This window comes from Onychostruthus taczanowskii, unplaced genomic scaffold (genome assembly GCF_017590055.1).
Source record: "Onychostruthus taczanowskii isolate IOZ18803 unplaced genomic scaffold, ASM1759005v1 scaffold19, whole genome shotgun sequence".
Lineage (NCBI taxonomy): Eukaryota > Metazoa > Chordata > Aves > Passeriformes > Passeridae > Onychostruthus > Onychostruthus taczanowskii.
In genome coordinates this window covers 1,198,951-1,220,834 of record NW_024499128.1, presented here as the reverse complement: position 1 = coordinate 1,220,834, position 21,884 = coordinate 1,198,951, and the positions used below count along the sequence as shown (strand labels likewise).

General features: G+C 42.1%; 1 protein-coding gene across 1 annotated transcript in view; it reads right to left on the bottom strand.

Annotated features, from left to right (window-relative positions):
- Positions 1 to 21,884, bottom strand: part of RBFOX1 (RNA binding fox-1 homolog 1) — a 1,146,709-nt gene that overhangs the window by 643,582 nt on the left and 481,243 nt on the right. Inside the window, exon 4 of the mRNA XM_041401522.1 lies at positions 11,458 to 11,520. Within this exon, the coding sequence (XP_041257456.1) occupies positions 11,458 to 11,520 (63 nt within the window). The remainder of the gene's footprint in view (positions 1 to 11,457; positions 11,521 to 21,884) is intronic.

Sequence of the window (21,884 nt, the reverse complement as noted above, 5' to 3'; positions counted from 1 at the left end):
AACATACATTCAAATAACTGGAAGGGTTGTCTGACTATAATGTATTTTAATGGTTTTTCCAGTCTTGGGCTTATAATTGAAGTTATGAAACTATCCTCAGAGGCTGCAGGAACACAGAAGGGGATCTACAAAATGTCCCAGGTTTGCTCCTGGGGGCACTGCCAGCAACAAGGAACACACTTGGTTTGAAAGCATTTCCCTTCCCACCAGCACTGCCTGGGAAAGCAGCAACTGGCTTACAGCATCATTGGTGTTGATTACTATAAAATATGGATTTTCTTCTACCATTAATTAAAAAAAAAAAAAAGAAAAGGAGGATTGGGTAGCTAAGTATCCAACCTGAGTGAAACTGCATCCCACATTACAGGACCCTGAGATGAGGTTCACCTGAAAGCCAAGGCACTGATTTCCTCCCTAAACAGATCAATAAAACATTTTGGAATCTAAAATAATGTGATCTGATTCAATTCAATAGAAAATGGCTTTCAAGAAAACTACAGCCACTTTAAAAGATTTAAATAGCATTCTTTCATCATAATTCAACTAATATCTTTTTAAAGCCACTGAATAACATAAATGCTGATTCCTGTCTTTAAATTTCCCATTATGTATTTCTAGCTACACAATTTCTGTACACAAAAAAAACCATAACCAAGAGCCACACACCAGATCCATAAATACATCTCTAATGCCACACATCAGAGCTGGTTTAACTGGATTGTGTCAGTTAAATCCCCTGTCCAACAGCTATCACCTTTAGATGTTCATGAAAGAATACAAGCACCAGTGTTGCCCACAGTGATCTGCAAAGAGGGATATCCTGCATTTTGTTGTGTAAGAAACACCATACAGTAATTTAGACAATTATTCTTAACTTGCATTTATTTTTTGCATCTGAACTATCCAGTGGAAAAGCTGTTGAACAGCACAAAAAGAGCCATGCTTTTCATGAGTCATTGACTCCATAATCCCTGCCTTATGAGTCCTATCACTAGAATATCAATATTCCAATCAATATCAGTAATAATTCCAATCTATCCTTTCTCCATTTCACTCATCTGTCACTCCTTTTCCAGGGAAAGGCTGTACCATCAATTCCCTGCCTTCCCTGCACACCAGCTCCTCCTCCCCTCTGGCCATTCCTTCCACCTTCCCTGGACCACACTTCTGTGGGACACAGGGGAACCAAAATTTGTGCACAGCAGCACATGTGAAACCAATTCCCACTCCAGCAGAGACAGGGCTGTATTTTCTGTGTTGAATGCCTTTTCTCAAAGTTGCTAAATATTCAATTTGCTTTTTCTGACAGCTGTCAAGCATGGAACTAATGCTGCTGAGAACTCCATCTGATGTTTCCAAAAAAACACTTCTGAGCAATAATAGTCACACACGCCCTCATCAAGGAAAGATTTCCATCTATTATCAAATTCTCCAAGTGAATTTTTTTCTGGCACTTAATCCTTCAGCTTTCTGCACTTTCCCCGTCAGTTTTAGTTCTGCCTGCTTGGAACAATCCTGTCTCAACAGTAATATGTGACATTGTTTTGTCCCTTTTACAAACTGAACACTGTAGATTCCCATGCACTTCCCTCCATCAAGCCCCTTCACTGCAAAAAATCAATTTATTGAAAAAAATCAAAAATCAATAAAAAATTATTAATTCCAGTGGAATTCTGGCAACCCAGTGGATTCTTTACACTTCAGCCTCCTGCTTCATGGATGTGCCCCTAAAACCTCCCCATCCCTTCTCCTCTCAGTGCTGAGATCCCAGTTTCCAGCCCCCACTACCCAAGTGTGTCTAAGGCTGCTGCTCTCCTCTGGGTCTGGCTGCATTTCCCCTGCCCTCCTTGTCTTCCCAGTGAATCCTTCTCCTCTTTCCTCAGCATAAGCTGTATCTGCCGTCTGCACCACATGGCCTTTTATCAGCAATGACTACCTGCCACACACAGGGCTGGGAGATCTTGTTTCCACTCGATGGGATTTCTTGAATAGCTGGGTCACCAAGTGGGGTTTGCCTTGTCCACCCTTCCTGCAGTGGTTCCATTGCTACTGCAGTTCAGGCAGATAATCCCCCCTCCCTAAAGAACAGATCTTTGTATGAGAACCTTCCCAGCTTTGCTGCAGAGAACATTAGTCCTTGGAATTTTGGAATTGGGCTTATTTTCATGTTAGAATATTCTCAGGTGGCCTTTCTATACATTTTAGGGCTTTTATTCTTTCCATCCTGCACTATTAGCAATGAAAGAATTATGTTGTTTTTCTCCCTTCTGTTCCTTCAGCATTGAAGCCAGAGAGCCCACAAAGGAAGGGACAAAATCTCCCTCTGGAATGCAGCATGAGTCAAGGCAGGACTTCATTCCAGATCTGAGGGAAGCAGGAGAAACATCCCACAAGGGGGAGAAGTGGGATGGAACAGAGAGAAGAGGAGTGTGCCTGGGACAGAGTGATGAAATCTCCAGAGGGTGCAGGCAAAACAGTGCTTGGGATAATTTCCCCACTTTGAACACTAAAAAGGTCTCCCAAGAAACCAGAGAGGCAGAGTTTGAATACCAGGAATGAGCATTGATGAGGAGGATGTTTACAAGGATCTGCATTTGGGACCAGTGTTCTGGAAGAAATAATTTATTGACATCTGGAGACCGAGCCACAGTCAATTTAAATATGGGCCATTTTCTTTAAGAATATGAATCATGAAAAACTTGTCTCCTATTACATCAAAGAGTCTTTCAGGGAAAACTAGATGATGATACAAATACCCCTGAACCTACCGAGGATCAGTCTATTCCATTTAACTGCACATCAGTTGGTACAAAATATTAGTATTTCAACAAGCAAACTTCAGAGCTGCTTTACAGGAACTCTCTGCAGAATGTTACTGCTCTCTCCCTCTGATACCCAAAAAAGCTGAAGAAAAACCCAACTCTAATATTATTCATCAAGTTATGCAGATGCAGGTTTCCTGTGGTAGTTAAACATCAAGTCTAAACAAGTGGTTTTTTATCCACAACTTATCAAACACAGAGTGTGCTGTTCTGAGCATACCTGGAGCTTTTACATCGAAATCCTCCTGAAAACATTCCTTAAATAAACAGTCCTGAGTCAGTCATAGGAACTTGTATTGAGCTGCCATAAAAACACTTGTGTACTATCTGCTTTCATTACTTTTAGTGGGTTTATTGTCTTATTAGCTCTCATCATTGTTTCATTTCTCCAGGTGAGTGTTATTTGAAGCCCAATGATTCATGCATTCAGAATTTCTGCCTTGAATGACACCGATATCTCCACAAAGCTGATTCTGCCCTGGTCCATCCAGCTCCCATTGTCAGATTATCCCACTGTTTTAGCAGAAGTGATCCCCTCAAAGTGTGATCAGAGCACAGAGGGCAGTAGAGCCCACTCCCAGAGATGGGGCTCCTGCCACTTCATCATTTCCCCCTAACTTTAGATTGAATCCTCTGCAGATCTTGCTATTTACATGAGAGTTTTGCATAATTCTATTTCACATTTTTGCTGCTAGGTTTCATCCATGGTGCTCCTGCCTCCTGTATGCTTTTCTTTACTGTTGTACTCTCTGTTGTACTACTAGGGACCAAGGTGCAAAAAAGCTTGTCAGACAAAACAAGGCCTATTGCCTGCAGGAAAAAACTTGTAACCAGAAAATACAAATATTTGGAAACCATAACTCATGCTGAAATTTTCATTTGGGTTTCAAGGAATCTGAGTGGCAAAGAAATTGATTTGTTCTTCAATATCCTAACCTGGCTTACACAAAAGACAGAAAAACCATCTTAAATTATTTTGTCTCTGCAATTTCTATTACTTGTAGGCTGTGCGGATCTAAAAATCAATAGCACACAACATCTTGGTCTTGAAAAAAACATAATTTGTGAAGGATTTCAGATCAATTTTTTTTTCTCAGTGTAGGCCCAATAGATATATTTTTTCTATAACTGTGTCATTTAACTGTGTAAACTATCCTTCAAGATAAGGGAAGAAACCACCACAACAACAAACTCTCCAACAAACAAAACCACTCTGCCCGTGCTTCTCCATTCTTTCCTAGGTGTGCTCATGAAAGTTCCTCTGGGGTGCAGATGAGGAAAGCAGAAACTTCCCAGTGAAGAAAACCAGAGTATTATAGGTGTGGCAGGGGTAGGGTTAATTTCCATCACAGAAGCCCATGTGGGGCTGTATTTTGGATTTGTGACTAAAGCAGTGCTGATAAGGGTGTTATTGCTATTGCCAGGCTGTGGCTGAGCAGTATTTGCACAGCATCAGAGTTGTCTTTATTTTTTTTAACTCTTCTTCTTTTTCCTCTCTCTCCCCTTAATCAGTGAGCTGGGGCTGCACAAGGATTCAGGAGAGCACAAAGCTCTCACTCTGCACACACAGACAAGAGCTCTGCTCTTTGACACATTGCCCAAACTTGCCCTGATTAGTGTTCAATGGGTTTTGGTAGGTCACAGACAAACTGCTCTCCTTAATGCATTAACAGATGCAAATATATTTCAGTAGTGTAAAAGATGAAGGGTTAACTCCTTGGTGAGAAATCCCACACTGCTGAACCCCCATGGTAGGTTCTAGAATGCTCCACAGTGCAGTGAGCTCCTAGGAAGGCCCACAGTCAGAAGCAGTTCTGGGAGGTACATCTCAGTTTCTGATACTAAACACTCCTGAAGGAAAAGTAAATGCTGCCAAATACAAATCTATTTTGCCAAACTCCTGTTGTTTCACCTGTTTAAATTCCTCAAATGATGCAGCATGAGGATAAACTTTTCATTTTACATCAACAGATCTTTCTTACTCCCCAGAGCTCTCCTTCCTCCCTGGAGATGCATTTTCCAACTGCCGCCCCATATCCAAAATTTAAACACCTATCAGTTACATTATTTCTAATACATCTTGCAGGAGAAATAAAAATTCCCACAAAGGCTGTTGTTTATTGGTTGTGCATGTGCTACACAGGAATTACACCACAACACAGACTTGTGAGCTCAGTAACTAACCTCAAATGGAATGGTGGGACAAAAAGGAAATGAAATTTTTCCCACCTCTAAATTCCTGCCATCCAATGCTCCTGTTCATTTCCATGAGCAGTAAAAACATTCCCCTGCTGGAAGAGGACCAGGCTGTGCCCAGGGATGCTCAGCAGGACCTCAGATCAGGGCACAAAGAGACATCTACAGTGGCATTAGATGGACTCTGAGTGCTCTGTGTGCAGGGATAGTGATTCCCCACTGACCACAGCCCCAAGTGACCACATTTGGACCCTGAGGTATCAATGAAAGGCAACTCCCTGGCAGAGAGTAATGTGCTCTGACTCCATGATTCAGAAAGGCTGAACAAATGCTTTATTAAGCTATACTATATTACACTAATACTATACTAAAACTATACTAAAGAGATACTATACTATACAAAAGATACTAAAGAAAAACCCATACCTGTCTGAGACAGTCGGGACACAGCTTTGACCCAGTTGGCCAAGGAATCAAAAGAACCCTCAGCAGAATCCAATTAACCAAATCACTTTGGGTAAACAATTTCCATAACACATTCCACATGTGCAAAAACAACAGGAGCAGCGAATAGAGATAATTGTTTTATCTTCTCTTTGTGCTTGTCACTGCCTTCCCAGGAAAAATCCTTGGGAAGTTGTGCTTCCTGCTCTCTGTGAAGAGAGCTGTGGCTACACCTGAGGGACCTCACTCTGACCTGAGGGACCACTCTGACCCTGAGTGACCGCACTGTGACCCTGAGGGACCTCATTTTGGGACCTCACTCTGACTCTGAGTGGCCACACTGTGACCCTGAGGGACCTCATTTGGGACCTCACTCTGACCCCGAGTGCCGTGCTGAGGTCCAGGGCTCTCCCTGTCCTTGGCCAGCCTTCCTGCCCCAGCCAGGCTCAGGCTGCAGCCAGGATGGAGCAGCACTCACTGTGGCACCAGCTGTGTTTCTTCCAGCAGCACAGCCCAAAACCCAGAGCAGCTTGGCCAGGTTTAAAAATTTGCTGTGCAGAACTGCCCAGGTGCCTGCCGTGGCTGCACCTCCACCCTGCAGAGCCAAAAAAAAATTGCAGAAGTCTGTAAGCTCTTCAAAGAAAAGGGGATCAAGTGTATATCTTCATGAAAGGATGGGGACACCCTTGGCATGACCCAGATCATCACTAGGAATGTCACATTTCAATTAGCTTTGCCCTGTGCTGATAGGACTTTGCATATCACACACTTTCCATGCACATTTAATAACTGCAGGATTTTCTTAGAGAAAAATTTCAAATTTTATGAGACCGGAAGGAGCATGAAATTATATGGTCTCTTTCACTGTTAAATGAAAAAATCATTAAGAATAAAAGTTACTGGATTAGAGGCAGAGCAGAGGAAAGATGGCCCAAGAACGTAGGCAATGATTTGGGATTTGAGAAACATGAATTCAAATCCTAGCTCTGCTATAGTCCTTCTCCTGGCACATCACTCAGGCTGCTCAATTTTCTGGCTTCTCCTTCTGTAATAAAGAGATAATAGCACATACTAATCTCACAGGAATATTGGGGCTTGATATCTCTTAAATGCCACGGAGCTGTGGAAATGAACTTGATCAAAACCCCCTTAATTCTGCAATCTGGAGAATATCCAGAGTGCAAACAATTGCCAGGAAAGTATTTTGGCTGTTTACATGCATGTGGAAATTTTCATAAAGTCTGAGTAAGAAAATGTCTGCACTGTGATGTTTATGAAGGAAGAATCTCAGTGGTGTCAGAAAACAGGCTGCTGTGTACAGTAAATTCACAGGCCCACGCCAGGCTGTATTTAACCCCTAAGGCTTTTACTTGGTTAACTCAAAACACCACTTGGAAAGATGGAGAATTTAGAAAGTTCACAGAAGAATACATCAGAAAGAAATAGGGAGTTTTTAAAAGAGAGAAGGAGAGTTTCTAAAAGAGAAGAAGGAGAAATTAGGAAATTGTTACAATATTTCTTTACATGCACATTTGTAGACAGCCAAGGAAAAATTACAAAGCTAATTTTAGTTATAGAGTTATAATTTGTGACAATGTACAGTGATATTTCAAAAAAACCCTCGTGTTAGGAGTCTGCCTCTTGTTTTCAAGATGTCCTATTTGATTTCAGTGAGCCTTATGCTCCTGAATTTGCTTTGAGAGAGTAACTTCAGCTGCCCAAATAAATACAGAAATCACCTGCAGCAGTGATAAAGCACGATCTAAACAAGGACAGCTCCTTTATTTCTGTAGGAAGATCATGGTTTCAGCGAATTGAGCAGCAGGATCACCAGTAAATCACAAGTAGACCACTGATACTCTGGTTTGTAGCCCTTTCACCATTCAGGAAATGACAAATTATAGCAGTGGTTTAACAGTGACTCCTATAAACCTGCTCCCACATAAATGCTCATTTGTCAAAAAAAAAATGGTCATTTGACTCATAAAAACTTCACATTAATGACAGCAAGAAAAAAACCCACAACATTTTCTTCCCTGATGGTAAATGAAACCTTGGAACATGCAGCCTTAAAAAACCCCAAGCCCACCAAATTAAACAAAAGAAGTATATTTAGCTCCCTAAACAGCAAAGCACATATCTAGTGAAACAAATCTAACTAATGGAAAAGCAATATTACAAATCAGCCACCTAACACTGAATTACCTCGCAGCAGCACTAGGAAAAAAAAAAAAAAGATAAGCCCAACACAGGTCAGGCTCAGCTACTCTAGTTAAGCTTTTTCTGAAGCAAAAACATCCATGAGAATATTCTGCTGCTCATCATTAGGAGCGGGTAAATGCCTCACTGCTCCTGGTCCTTAATGAATTCCTACAATAACTGTTGAAGATATTTGAAGATATTGCAAAACAATAATGAATAATATGACAGTGGAGCAGATCCTAACAACTAAACAGTTCCCCATCCTAGCTGAGATAAAGTAATGGAGCAGAACTTACTGCATCATTTACGTTGTCTAACTACCATTCTTCATCCCTTTTTTACTGTAATTTGCACATATCAGTAATTCAAAGTGCTGCAATTTAAAAAATATTCAACTCTCTAGACTAATACTCTCATTGAGACTGCATCAGAATAGAGAGAGATGAATAAAAAAAGAATACCATCATTAATTCTTTTTTTCTTCTATATTTTTTACAATAAAGTTATAATATTGGTCTCTTTCTAAAAGAATTGTGCTATTTTATAATAGGTCTCTTTCACAATTATTTTTTTTCTGTGCCTCTCACGTGGAAATCCCTGGATCACATTAAACTCCTCAGACTCCTCTATGGCAGGCTATGATGTTTAGGAAAATAGATGTATTTTTTTAACAATTTTTCAAGATGTGTTTAATGAGGGGGAAAAAAGGACTCATAATTCCCTATAATATTTTCAATGCAATTACAGCTGTTTCTCCCTTATTTTGTTCTGCAAGGAAAACACAGCTCACTCTAAAATTAGAGAAAAGGGGTTTAAATGCCTTTCTTTCACTGGCTTAATAAGCCCTTCCTGCAGGTGCCTCTGCATCACTGCCAGACTGCTCTGCAAGGTAAGACTGGAGAGCAAAAGCCTTTTAGCATAGATGTCTTTCCATCCAGCAGGGTTTAAAACATGGACAGCCATGGCAGACCTTCCAAAGGATGAAGCTGTCAAATTAACATGAAGCAGCACCCCTGGCTCATCCTTTCTCTGTTACTTTAAAATCTCCTAGTCATGGAAAGGTGTTACTCATAAACAAGATCACTTAATTACAGTGTGTTTATCAAATTATGGAACAGCTGTTGCTGCATGCACAACCTGAAGAGTAGGAAAGAAACAACAGAAGGAGCAAGATTTGTAGAAACTTTCTGCCAAACACTGAAACACTTCTGATTTTTTTCTTTTCTCAGAGAACTCCGGTGCAATACCAAAGGGAAACGTCTTGTTTGCCAAAGGATTGCAGTTTCAGGCAAGGGAGGTGTGTAGGGGAGGGCAAAGCACAGCAATTCATCTTTCAGAATAAGCTCAGAGAAATGTGCCCCAGCCCAGCTGAGCTCCCCTTCCCTGCCAGCACTCACAGGTCAATCCCAGCTCCTGGGTCCCACCTCGGGCTGGGATAGCACAGCCAGAGCAGGGTGCTGCTGCCAGCACTGCCCTGTGCAGTGTCCCCACCTCAGGGAATGTCACTTGATCCCCAGGCAATGGGAAAACCTCTCCACACCAGGGAGTGAAGACTCTGCTTTATCTGGGTTTTCCACCCATTTCTGCTACAGACCCCCTGCCAGTCACTATTTGTCCTTGATTTCCCACTGTATATTTGGAACAATTCTATCTCCTCTGCCTGTCATGTTTATTTTCAGTGGTTTTCTGGAGCTGTCCTCTATTGCTTTGTTTACTGGTTTGCTCAATGCACTGCAGCTTTGCTGGAGTACTGGAGGCATTACTGGACCATTAACAGAAGGTCAAACACCCAAATCCATAGGCTGTGAAACTGAATTTTAAAATCCAAGATTTCTCTAGTTAAAACTAGACTTACCTCAACAGATTTCCCTATCAAAATGAAACAGGAAAACACTGCAAAGCAACTATAGCTAGGAATTGAACTGAAATTCAACCCAAGGACACTGAACACAAAATTCACTTATTACAAGAGATTTTGAGAAGGAGCAGATATTCATTTCAACACCTACAATTCCAACACCTTAACACCTGTGTGCTGGACTGGAATTTCTGGTTTGAAATGCCTTTTTCAGGCAGGGAAGGGGACAGAGCGTTTCAGCAGTGTGGTAGCTGTGCCCCATGTCCCGGGGGTGAGGAGGGCATCCCGCCCAGCCAGATGGAGCTGCCAGGAGCCAGCTCCCATCCAGAGCTGTTTCCAGGCAACACTGGGGCTGGGGCTGAGCCTGCTGACACAGGGACCCCTCAGCTGATGGAGAGTGCTGCTGCTGGGTTATGGGCACCAGGAAAATAATCAACAAACCATGCACGTGGAGCTTCGGGAGCGTGAAACCTTCCTCAGGTTCCAAACGAGCATTTTCTTCTTCTTTCTTCTTGTAGGTCCCCAAACCTCTGCTTTAGCTTGCTGAGGGAAAAATGAATCTCTTTTCCTGGAAACTGGATTTATAGCTACTGAGGCACTGTGTTCACAGCCAAATTAATGTGAGCTTCCTCAAAACATGCTGTGATTATCTCAGGGACTGCTGTCTCCCCTGGGCTGGAAACCCCAACCTACTTCGTGCAATTTTTACCAGAATTTTTCTAACAAAAGCTGTCAATTGCATCAAATTCTGCTAAGGGCTGTAAGGTTATTCTGTGCTAGAAAATACTGTTTGTGACAGAGGAAAAGCTGAAAGCAACAAGCATGCTGAGCATTACAGAATTGATTTAAATCTATCCTCAAGATGAACAGGCTTTTTTTTCATCCAGTAAGCCAGGCAGTCTTTTTGAAATAATGAAATCTTATTTCAAAGACATTAGGAGGAAGATTGTGTTCAGTGTAGGAGAATAAATGCAAAACTCTTCTTTTTTTTCTAGCAAGGACTGTGTGTCTAATTTTTTCAGTGACATGAAACTGTGTGTTGGGGCACAACTCAGCTTCTCCACATTAATACAGTGGAACAAAAAAGTGAACATAGTCTATTATTTTGTCAATACCCATATGCAACACAGAACAAAGAAGAGTGTAATTATAAATGTATATAAATCAAAAATATATTCAGCCTAATACAAAACAAGCCATGCTCATTATCTAATACAAAATATCTGAGAACTGGAGTTTATTTCAAGCAGAGGATTATTATTAAGAAGTATAAAATGCACATCTACCACACATTACACAGTTTTGTCTGACACTTCTGCGTTTACCATAAGTATAGAAAGCTTTACCCTGAATAAAAATTGCTTAATCATTATTGGTTTTATGTAAGTGCTACAAAGAAAAACTTCAATAAAGAATAAATTCCAAGTATGAATGAGCAACAAGTGTTTTGGAGTTGAAAGCCTCTTCTCAGAAAGGGAAAAGGCAAAAAATTAATCAGCACAAATACTTTTTTCACATGCCCTATAAATTTTGGAGCTTAATTCATTATATTCCCTATTCTGACTTTATAGAGAGCATTTTCTAAAGGACAGCATGATGAATTAATTATCCAGAGCTGTTCTGAGGGCAAAAAGTGTGAGTAATCTGTACGCAAAGTAATCAGCCAAAGGTGACACAAACACGACAGTGACACAACCCAAACACGCACAAGGGAAGCAAGAGAAAATCACTTTAACCTACAGCCAGAACCAGGCAAGATTCTTTCCTAAGGATGTCACTGCTCACTGAAGACTAAAACCCTCAGACCCTTCACTTGTGCTCTATTAGCCTGGCGATGCAGCAAGCTGGAGAGTCCCAGGGATTGCTGCATTAATTGTAAGAGCACAGGAGACATCTGGAAAAATCAACAGGCAAGACAAAAACCCAGGGACTTACTGAGAGGAGGCTCTGCTCATGGAAACAATAGGCACCACTCGCATGGGGCTTCTGTGGAGTTTCCTGGAGAGAGAAAATCACATTCTTAGTGGGAATGAGGGATCAGGGCAGCTCCTGCTTGTGCCCTGCCCTCACAGAAAGATCCAACAAAAATACAATTGTTAATGCACTGCTTGGGCTGTCACTGCACACACTGGTGGGTCAGAAGTGTGTTTTTATTGTAGTGCAAAGCCAAACAGAAAAACCTGGTTATCAATTCACAAGCGTGATTTTATTATTTATTACACATTGTATGGACAGTAAATGTGTTCAGACGGTTTGCAATGCATTTGAAACCAAAAACCTATGTTTTCATTGCAAATTTACCAACTAAAATAGACATTACTAAGCTATAACTGTAAATTTTCCCCAGCACAGGTTTCTGTTTCAATAGGAACACACCACTGTAATTTGCTTTTTGTGTATCCTTCAATTGAAAATTTGCAGCATTTTTGCAAAAGAAAACTTGTCATAAAATGCATAACCAAAAGGGGGGCTTTCAAAATATACTTTACCAGCACATATTTGGGAATTCCAATAGGGTAACACTCTATTCCATGCCATTCTTATTAATGAACAGCTGTGACATGAAATATTTTACTGATTTATTCACTGAACTCTAGCAGGTACAGTAAGCTCAGCCATGTTTTACCTAACACATTCTCCCTACATGCATTTTTCATTTCCACGTGCAAATGGTATTACAGATTCTTTGATACAAATACTCCTGAAAATAGAATTGTTGTTCATATTTTGAGTCTCCAAAGATAATACACACTTTGGTCAGAGAATAATCAAATCATTCTGTGAGTAAATCTAATATACTTTTTATCCACTTCAGTAAAATTCCTAGTAAACATATTAGGTATTTTTTCACAAAATATCCTGTCCTTTATATGTGGTATCACTTTCAACAAAAATAAAAAAATAAATAATTTTTTTAAAAAATTCAGTGGAGTTTCTTTCTAATGCAACTGAGAAAAAATGGGAACAAGAAGCAGCAGTAGCAGAAAGGCGCAGGCTCTATAAACACGTCAGGCAGCATTGCAATGATCACACACCCTGATAAAAGAACTTCAGAGTTTGGAAAGATGACAAGCAGGAACACCAAACACTTGAATTTCTGTCTCCTTGGAGCTGGGACCATCACTAGGGGAGCATCTCTTGGAGTTGAGAGCTAACTTCACACTGATGCTCTCAGCAGCAATGGCAGCTCCCTGACTGCCCAAACCCTCCCAACAACAAATTTCTGACCTGAACACACAAGTTTCTTTTTATTTATGTGTTGTTGGGCAAAAGCAAGAGTGGCACACTTAGAACCTGTCACTCTGTACAGATTTCTGCCCACCCAAGGGAACACCCAGCCCTGCTGGGCATTGCAGGCCCCCGGCACCACCAGCCAGCTCAGGGCAGCTCCTTGTGCAGGGCAAATCCCAGAACATCAGTGACATTCCACCACCTACCCCAGGCAGGTCAGAATTTCCAGGGCTTGTACAGACTGAAATGATCTGCCTTACCAAGCACACTGAATTTGTTACCCAGCTACTCTGGCAATACCTACACAACCAGCAGGATTTCAGGCACATTCACATGACTTTATGAAGCAACTTTCAGTAGAAGGAAATACTGGAAGAAGCTGGAAAATGCCAGTAGTTTTGTGTGAAAAACCTCCACTGTAATTGTGATAAAACCTTATTTACAGGCCTCAGGATAACCTGGCTGGCTCTGGATTTGGGCATTACACCTTATTCTTCACACTGACACGAAATGCCATTGAGAGCTGCCCACACAGCCACAAGCAATCCTGCGGAGAAACACCACATGCACATCTCCAGTGCTAAATTTCCTTTTCCACAACTGCCATAAATTGTGGCAAAACACGAAACAGGCAAGTTTTGCACTCCAATGACTGAGAAGTAAATTCCCAATCAGGCAAGTTTTGCTTGCAGCTGGTATTACAACATCTGCACGTGGCAGGCACACAAAGAGCAGCAGAACCTGAGCACAGCGCTCCCGCTCTGCTCAGAGACCAGGGAAACTGCACAGGCAGCTGGAGGGAGTCCAGCCGAGTGTGTAGGGAGAAGTTTGGCACAGATGATGATCTATTAAGATTCACTTAAAAACAAACAAGTGTTTCCAGGTGAAAGTGTCAGTACTGAGACACCCCAAGGGCTTCTCACTCAGGGCAGCAGCTCAGGCAGCCCCAACAAGCTGAGGTTGTTTGTGGGAACCCAGGGCACCAGGAATATTTCTCTGTGTGCCCTGGGGTGCCCTGACCCCCAGGGGAGCACTGACTGTGACCCTCATTCATGGAGAAAGTTTCTTAGACTTCAAGATAGACCAGAATCCACAAAAATGTGAAATAGATTATAGAGAGTAGTGTAGGTGTAGCACTTAGGGGGAAATTTAGGTTTGGGGACTTTGTTGTGGATGGAAGCAAGATGGAGGGCACAGGGTGTCGTCCTGGGCTTCTTCTTCATGCTTTTTCTTTCTTCTTCTTTATGGGTTTGGGTGGCATTTTGTAATTGGATGGAAAAATCAGCATTGCGGGCTTTTGGGGACCAGTTATTGGGTTAAAAGGGGAAATAATCCAGGTGTCAGTTCTTAATTGGATAGTTGAGTCTTAAAAGACCTTGTAACAAGAGATTGTTGGCCATTTTTTGTGGTGCTTTTGTGCTTTTCCAGTGCACTGAGCCTGATGTGGACAGTGTGCAAAACTCTAGATAACATAACAACAAACAAGAACCCGAAGACCCAAAAAAATCCAGGGCATCTCTCTCTCCTGACACAAAACTGCTCCAGGAGGGTCTCCCCCGACAGGGGAACCCCTGGCAGGGCCCAGCCTGAGTCCCAGAAGTGGGGAATTGGCAGCAGGTACCCCAGCAGTTGTTCTGCAGGGTCACTGAGAGACAGAGCCCCAGGCCATGCAGGCTTCAAAAATATCACCAGAGCCAAGCATTCCAAGAGTATCCCAGACATGTTATTATTTTCCAGTAGAAGTGGCTTCGTTAAGCATTATGTTAAAGAAAAAAAAAATAACCTAAAGCAATAATAAAAATCACTACTAATACATATATACAATTACTAAGTCTGACTTAACATCTACTGCTTCAGAGCTTTATCAAAAGCCGTCTAAATTGATCTAATCAGATATTTTTTAATTCTGTTCTAAAAATGCAATTAAACAATGATATCTCTTGCTGCAAGTTAAAAGCCATTCCCTTTAGATAACAACCAAATACAACAAGCAGTGAGTTCTGCCATCATTAGACTTCTAACCATATTACTTCTATTTTGAGGCTTTTTTTGTTTGGTCTCAGTTTAATTTCCTGTCAGCCTTACAAGAGATTTCTAATGTTTGGGCTGTAGGATATGCTCTGATTAAAAATAATCTTCCCAATTACTGCCTGGCACGACTCTACTGCCACATGCACTCTGCCACTGGCTTCTGCATTTCTGTCAGCAGTAATTGTGTCTGTAGCTTCTAACTGTAAATGAAAACCCAGGGGGCATATTTGGGTTCCAGTTTCCTTTGCCCAGCCATATCTTTTAATTTGCACTGTCTGTCAAAAGGAGATGTTTGTAGGCACTAAAAGGAAATCCTCAGAACATCAGGTTAAAAAAAGGGAAAAGGAGAAAAAACAAAATGCAACTGGAATATGATAAACCACATTTGATATTTATGCCAGGATACTCAACACAGAGCAGTTCACTGCCTTGATTAGCCTTAGAAGAGGGGACTGAAACCATTTACTGAGCATTTCTACCTGCACTTTATTACCATTAAATTTAATCCTGAATCTTAAGCATCACCTTAGTATGGCTATTTTTTTTTAAATTCAGTCATTACAATGAATACTTTACAGAACAGCATTTCCGAGCACAATGGAAACAAAAAATGATTACTTCTCAGGCTCTGGGGCCTGACCTCAACTGTGCCATGGGGTTTCCATCTCCAGCCTGGCTGACCCTCAGACATGGCCTCTGACTACACTGCCCTCCTCTGCAGCCTTTGGGTTCCTGTGGGGACTCCAGACCCCAAGGGTCCCCTTGTCCCCCTCCATCCCAAGGGGCTGCTGCTCCTGGAGTCCTCAGGTGGATCCTGGGGCTGTTAGTGTGATGCCTTGGGAAGGCTGGCCTAGAGCAGAGGCTGGGCAGAGCTAAAGGATAAAGCAGGGATTTATTAGAAGGCCTCAATGGATCCACCTTGGGCAGCACAAGGGCCAAAGATGAACCAAGATGAATCAAAGATAAACCAATATGGTCACAAAATGGACAACTGCTCACGGGGTCTCTCACTGTGATCAGCTCTGCTCCATTTGCAGATTGGAGTTCATTGTCCAGTTACAGCTTTAGCTTATGAAGTCCCATCCTTGTTTTTCTCTCTCCAGCCCACGGTGTTTGTGCTCTTGGGCTGAGATTTGGATCATTTGTCCTTGGTGCCCAGCTAGAGCAGGAATTGTTTTGTTTCCCTGCTCTGTGCAGAGAGCTCACCATCCCCTCATATGAAGCCCAGACCCACACACCAAAGCAGCTCAGAATCTGCAACATATAAAAGCTAAAGCCTGAGGCATCAAGTGGAGCTCCTGTCTCAGGAGCTGGCTGTGCTCTCCAGACCCAGCTGAACCAAAGCAGCTCAGAATCTGAAACATATAAAATCTACACCTGAGGCATCAAGTGGAGCTCCTGCCTCAGGAGCTGGCTCTGCTCTCCAGACCCAGCTGGGCTGTGCTCCCTGGGACAGCCCAGAGCTCCCGGGAGCTGCCCCAGGCCTGGGACGCCTGCACCGGGAGCCATGGGGCTCAGACCTGGCCCTCAGTGCAGCCACAGCCACAGGGATGTGCTGGATGCATGCTCAGACCCTCTCAGGTTCCCTTTTCCTCCCAGCAGTGATGGAGAGGTGGCCCCATGTCCCAGGGAATGCTCTGTGTGACAGGAGCAGGGTGGGATCAAGGTGCCCTGGGGCAGAGAAGATGGAAGGACAAAGCACCAAGCACAGGCTGTGCCCAGTGGAGATGGCACAGAAGAAACTCAAGGAGAAGAAAAAACACCTGATAGAATGTCAGGAAGGGAGCTTTGTGTGGAAGGGAAAAAGCACAACAAACTACAGGTGCAGGAATGCACGAGGGATCCATGGGGTACTGCAAAGGGTAACAGCACAAAGACTATTGAGAAGACAGTTGCAGTTATTGCTAGAAACAAATATTCTCTATAAAATGAAGACTACTGTAAAATACTCAGAAAATAATTTTCTATGAAGTCTCAGTCTCTGATCTTTCAAAATCGAGTATTTTTTTTGTCTCAAAATGAAAATGGTACACAGCACATTTGGAATCCAAGGGATGCAGAGAGCATATTTTTGTACAAAGGAATCATGGAAGTCTTTGTGATGGGAGGATAAACACTGAGATTTGGTGAATGTGAGCAGGGATTTGTCCAAATAGCACTTAAAATTGAATAGCTTCTCTTGGCATAAGAACTGATTTGAAATATTAAATGCAAATGTTAGTGCTCTGCACTGTGTTTGCTGGTTGATGCTCTATTCTGCATTGTTTATTTCTGTACATGAGGCCAGACACTGGAAAGGTGAGAACAGACTCAATCTCGTCTCTGTCCTGAACCTTTGTCACAGCTCTCCAGGTGCTTCCTTTTGGAGGGCTCTGCCCCTCAGTGCAGGTTCTGTGCAACAAAAGCCTGGTAACAGAGAACTTCAACACATCAACTGAAAGGTCTGTGCAGTGGAGACTGTGACCACCACTGCCTTCACAGCTGCATGGTGGTACAGAGAGAAAAGGCACAGATCTGTTAAAATATTACTTTCAAAAGATTGTAAAAGCTGGGTAAGAAGGCCTTCATGCCCCTCTGAGCCCTCAAGGGCAGCAGGGCTGCACGTGCTGCAGCACAGAACTAGACTGGGATAACCTCAAGCTATCCTTGCTTCTATTTCTATATCTTACCTGAGATAAAACCATCATGCACAATGTATATCCCCCTACCTGGGACTGAAACTGCCAGAAGGTTTAAATAAATACCTGCTTTTTTAAAAAAGAAGGCAAGCCACTGAGTTAAAAAGGGTTACTCCTGCGACTGAGGCCATGTGGATGTTTACATATTTACTCAGCATAAAACCTGTAGGATTAAGTATAGCAGCAAACATATAATGAAGCTGAAAGGATTGTGGGTCTCTTACAAAAAAACCTTTCAGAATTTTGGCTGCAGAGACAGCTCAGAGGCAGAGCCTCAGCTGTGGGAGAGTCAGCTCCTCTGCCAGTGCAGGGAAGGGGCAAAGCCCAGGGCACAGAGTTTCCCCATCCCTACTGCCATCGTGACTCTTACGAGTCCCAAAGCTTTTCTTCTCATGTTCTTTGTTTGTTTGTTTCTCCACACTTGTCTACAGCACAGACTGTTCTGCCCCACGAGCAGGTAGAAAATTCCAATACCTGCAGTGCTGCTCCCATGTTAGCCATGGCAACATACAGCTGTGCCTGCCAGACTGCGCTCACTCACTCATTCCAGGGAACAACGTGCTCAAAGGACGTGCAGGAATAAAAAAAAATCATTTGAAAAAGGCTTAACTGTCCTCATCTGCCACTAGAGAAGTCCTCCCACCAATTCCAGTGGTGAGCTGTTAGCCCTGAGCACCTTGCTCCTGACAAACACTGAGAAGCAGGAACATTGCACTTCCAGAACACAGGCTTTGCATTCTGCATTTTTAAACTAGTGGCTCTCTCATCTATCACAGGTCAAGACATAAATCATGCCTCTATAAGCAATGCAGTTTGGAGAGAAATAGCCCATGTAGAGAGAAGAATGGTAAACTTACCTACTTGTTATTATTTTTTAACAGAAATTTTGACATCGCTTAAGAAATGTAGGTGTTAATAACATTTGAAATCAAGGACTGGAATAAGAAAAAATAAAAACAAACCAAAGCCCACCAGTTTATCCAACAGCTTTGTGATTTATGACACAATAGTTCTTAGAGAAATAGCACAACTCTAGGCTACATCTCTGAGCCCCAACAGAAAAACAGTAGTTACAGGGTCCATCGTATTCCACAGACTGAAGCATGTCTCTTGTGGACAAAGCAAGGAAAAAAAATCTCATTTGGGTAGACACACCAAATTTCTGATCCAAAGACATGTCTATCACCACAGAAAATAAAAGCATCAATTCACATGCTGGGGACAGAGGGGTGGGATGGATCAGCTGACAAACACCAATCTCCAGGAAAATGGACCTTTGTAAGGTCACCAGGGCTTGCAGGGGTCCAGCCTTCCCCCGGATATCACAAACCATGCTGGAGGCATCCCCAGCCCGTGGCACCCACCACAGGCCATGGCTGCACAGAGGGGAGAGGTTCCTGCACCCTTGGCACAGGGGCATTTGTAGTTTTATCAAAAGGGTTCCTACTGTTCATGCAGAAAAATCATTTCAGTCTGAAAAAAGGCAAAAATAAAATAATCTAAGCCTGGCATGTTTGGAGATTTACTCCTGCTACATAAAATGACTACAACTGATTTCAAAAGACAAGTTAGTGTTTGTTTTATGCAACACAGGAGAGCCTTGGGCCAAAAGAATTATTTATTGTTGTTGCTCCCAGCTGGGTGCAATTTGACAATGATTACAAAATGTGAAGTCACAAAGAGGGAGCAGTCCATGCAGATCCCACGCTGGAGTTGCTCTCCTCTGATCAGAAAGAAAAAAGGAGAAAGCTCAGCTCTGTCAAGCAGCAGATTTTCCCCAAGAGTAGCATGACTTTCCACGGGAGAAAAAAGGGGCAAATATATAAATGATGCAACTCATATATGTCAGTGGGAAACTCTTAGGGCCAGATTGGTTATTTGTGTGTTGCCCTGTTCTTCTAAGTTCTTCTAAGCTTTCTGATATTTACATTCTTGTAATGAACTTTCTCACATGCTTTTCTCTAAACAATTATTGTTTTACATTCTTTTCTGGAGGAGGAGAAATTTGATGGACTGTTGGTTTGTCCATTGTCATTGGAGAGGTGGCACTGTCATCCTCCAATCCACTGTCACTTTTGGAAATCTATAAATATTAAAGTCAAGAATTAAACTGCCCTTCTTTTTGCCTTAAAGATTCCAGTGTCCACATTGTTTTATTTCATGTTCTGTAGCGACGTTTGTGGATAAATAAAAAAGGTGAGTATTTCAAACAAGAGCTCTTTCAGCAGGAAAAGGACCAGATCACACATTTCTGTTTTGTGTAAACATCACACATTTCTGACCAGCTCCACACATTTTTCCTTCCTCCATGCCCTTCCCCAGCAGCCCAGGAGAATCCCAGCCTGCAGGCAGTGGCTCCCCCTCCATCAGTCCCAGCATCAGGAGCTGCAGCCCAGCAAAGTGACACCTGGGACATGAACCCACCCAGCACTGGGAGAGGGCTGGGAGGCTGGGACAGGAGCCTGCCAGCTCCTGCAAATCTCTCACAGAGCATCTGAGCCTGACACTTAATATTCACACTGGATTGCAAGCTATGTACTCAAGGATAAAGCTCAGTAATAATAAAGATTCACAGTCTGACAGGCTCAGCATACAAATTCTCAGTGCAGAGCTCACTTTGAATATTTTTTTTAATCTTAAAAGCAATCAGGAATTTTTCTCTTATAAAAGAAACAACAGTACTTGCCATTTAGTGAGAGAAACAATGGAAGGAGAAAATATAATTTTACTCTCGATTTAGATATTGGTAAAGAAGCACCAAAATAAATATTTTATTTCAATAGCAGAACACTGTGTCCCCAGTCCTTGTCTTGCTCATCAGACACAGAAATACATCAAATAAGCTATGCAGTTTCTTTTTTTTTTTTTGCAGGGCCAAATCCTTTCAGTTAGAAATATACTACTTTAAACCATTTAGCATGTCAGCTGTGAAGCCAAAATCACTGGAAATATTTAAAACCTCAATATATGTTACTAGAACATGGTGGTCTCACTAGTCCCACCTTGGGTCACCAATGTACAAATTTCTAGGTGCTGTTTAAACTTCATTCTGCCCCTCAGTAATGTTTTACTTTATATTTTATCCAACACTGCTTAGTGCAGTAATATATTAATTGTTTATTTACAGTGGCACTGTAAAATCATAGCCCTTTTTTTTTTTTAGTTTTCTATATAATGTTTATTTTATGTTACCACAACCTGGCAAATTGCTCCTGGGGTGTTTTTGTTTGTTTGTTTGTTTGTTATGTGTTACAGATGTAGGAAGTATTGCTCCTGGGGTGGTTTTGTTTTTTTTTTTTGTTTGTTTGTTATGTAAATGTTATAGATGTAGGAAGTGGTGTAAAATGAACAAAATTATAATTAAATTCCTGATAGTTTTTAGACACTGAAAATACTCTTGCTAAACATCAGCTCCCCTTAGACACTTTTGCTTGTTTTGTATTTTACTTCAAATGTCTACAATTCTATCTACCTTTTTCCTTTAAAACCACATTGCATCCCGCTTAACTCCATCTCACTAAATCACCTTGTTAGTCATACTTTGATTCATTACATTTCACTGCCTTTCATATTTAAATTATTCCATTTCTTTCCCTACTCCCCACACTACTTTGAACATGACAAGTCTCACTTTGTGCAGTGATTCCTCATATTGCACCCTCACAGAACTCCCTCTATTAACACTGGAACTTTCTCCCTGTAAGTTTTCCTGAAGAACTGCCTTCCAAAACAATCCCAAATCTGCACATTCAGTCCCATCCCTTAATTCCATTTACATTTCATGAGCACCAGGATGGTCAGCACTGGATTTGCTGTATCAGAAACCAAGGGAGAAACCCTGAACTCCAGCCCTGCACCAAGCTCCTCCTGCCAGCTGGACCTGCCCGTAGGGATTCAGCCAGAAATTCTGGCTCCATCCCTGTGCCCACATCCCCCAGGATAAGAGGCTTTGTGGGACACAAGATACAGAGGATTGAGGCACAGTGGAGTCTGCCTTATACCATGAAAATGGAACTATTTTCAATCTCCAGAGGGAATGAGCAGCTGAATCTCCAGATCATATAAATATGATTATTATAGCATAAAGTGCTGTTCATCCTTACTCTCTTCTTGACCAAAGCCACATTTCTCAGGGATTCCACTCACAATCAGCATTCACTTCTCAGACTTAATACAGAAACGAAGCAATAGCTCCTCTATTCCCATAAAAATATTTTTCTTCACGGATTTCTTAACTGAGCCTTAGAAAAATATCATCTCCAATGCTAAGCAACGGATCAGCATTTCTCTTTAGAGAGTGCAGATATGGAAGTGCAGTAACCTGAGCTCAAACTGAGGATGAAGTGGTTGAAACAACACTAAAACTGGATGCTCCTCAGAGCTGCCCTCCCCACGGGGGTGTGAACAATCCTTCCTGCCAAA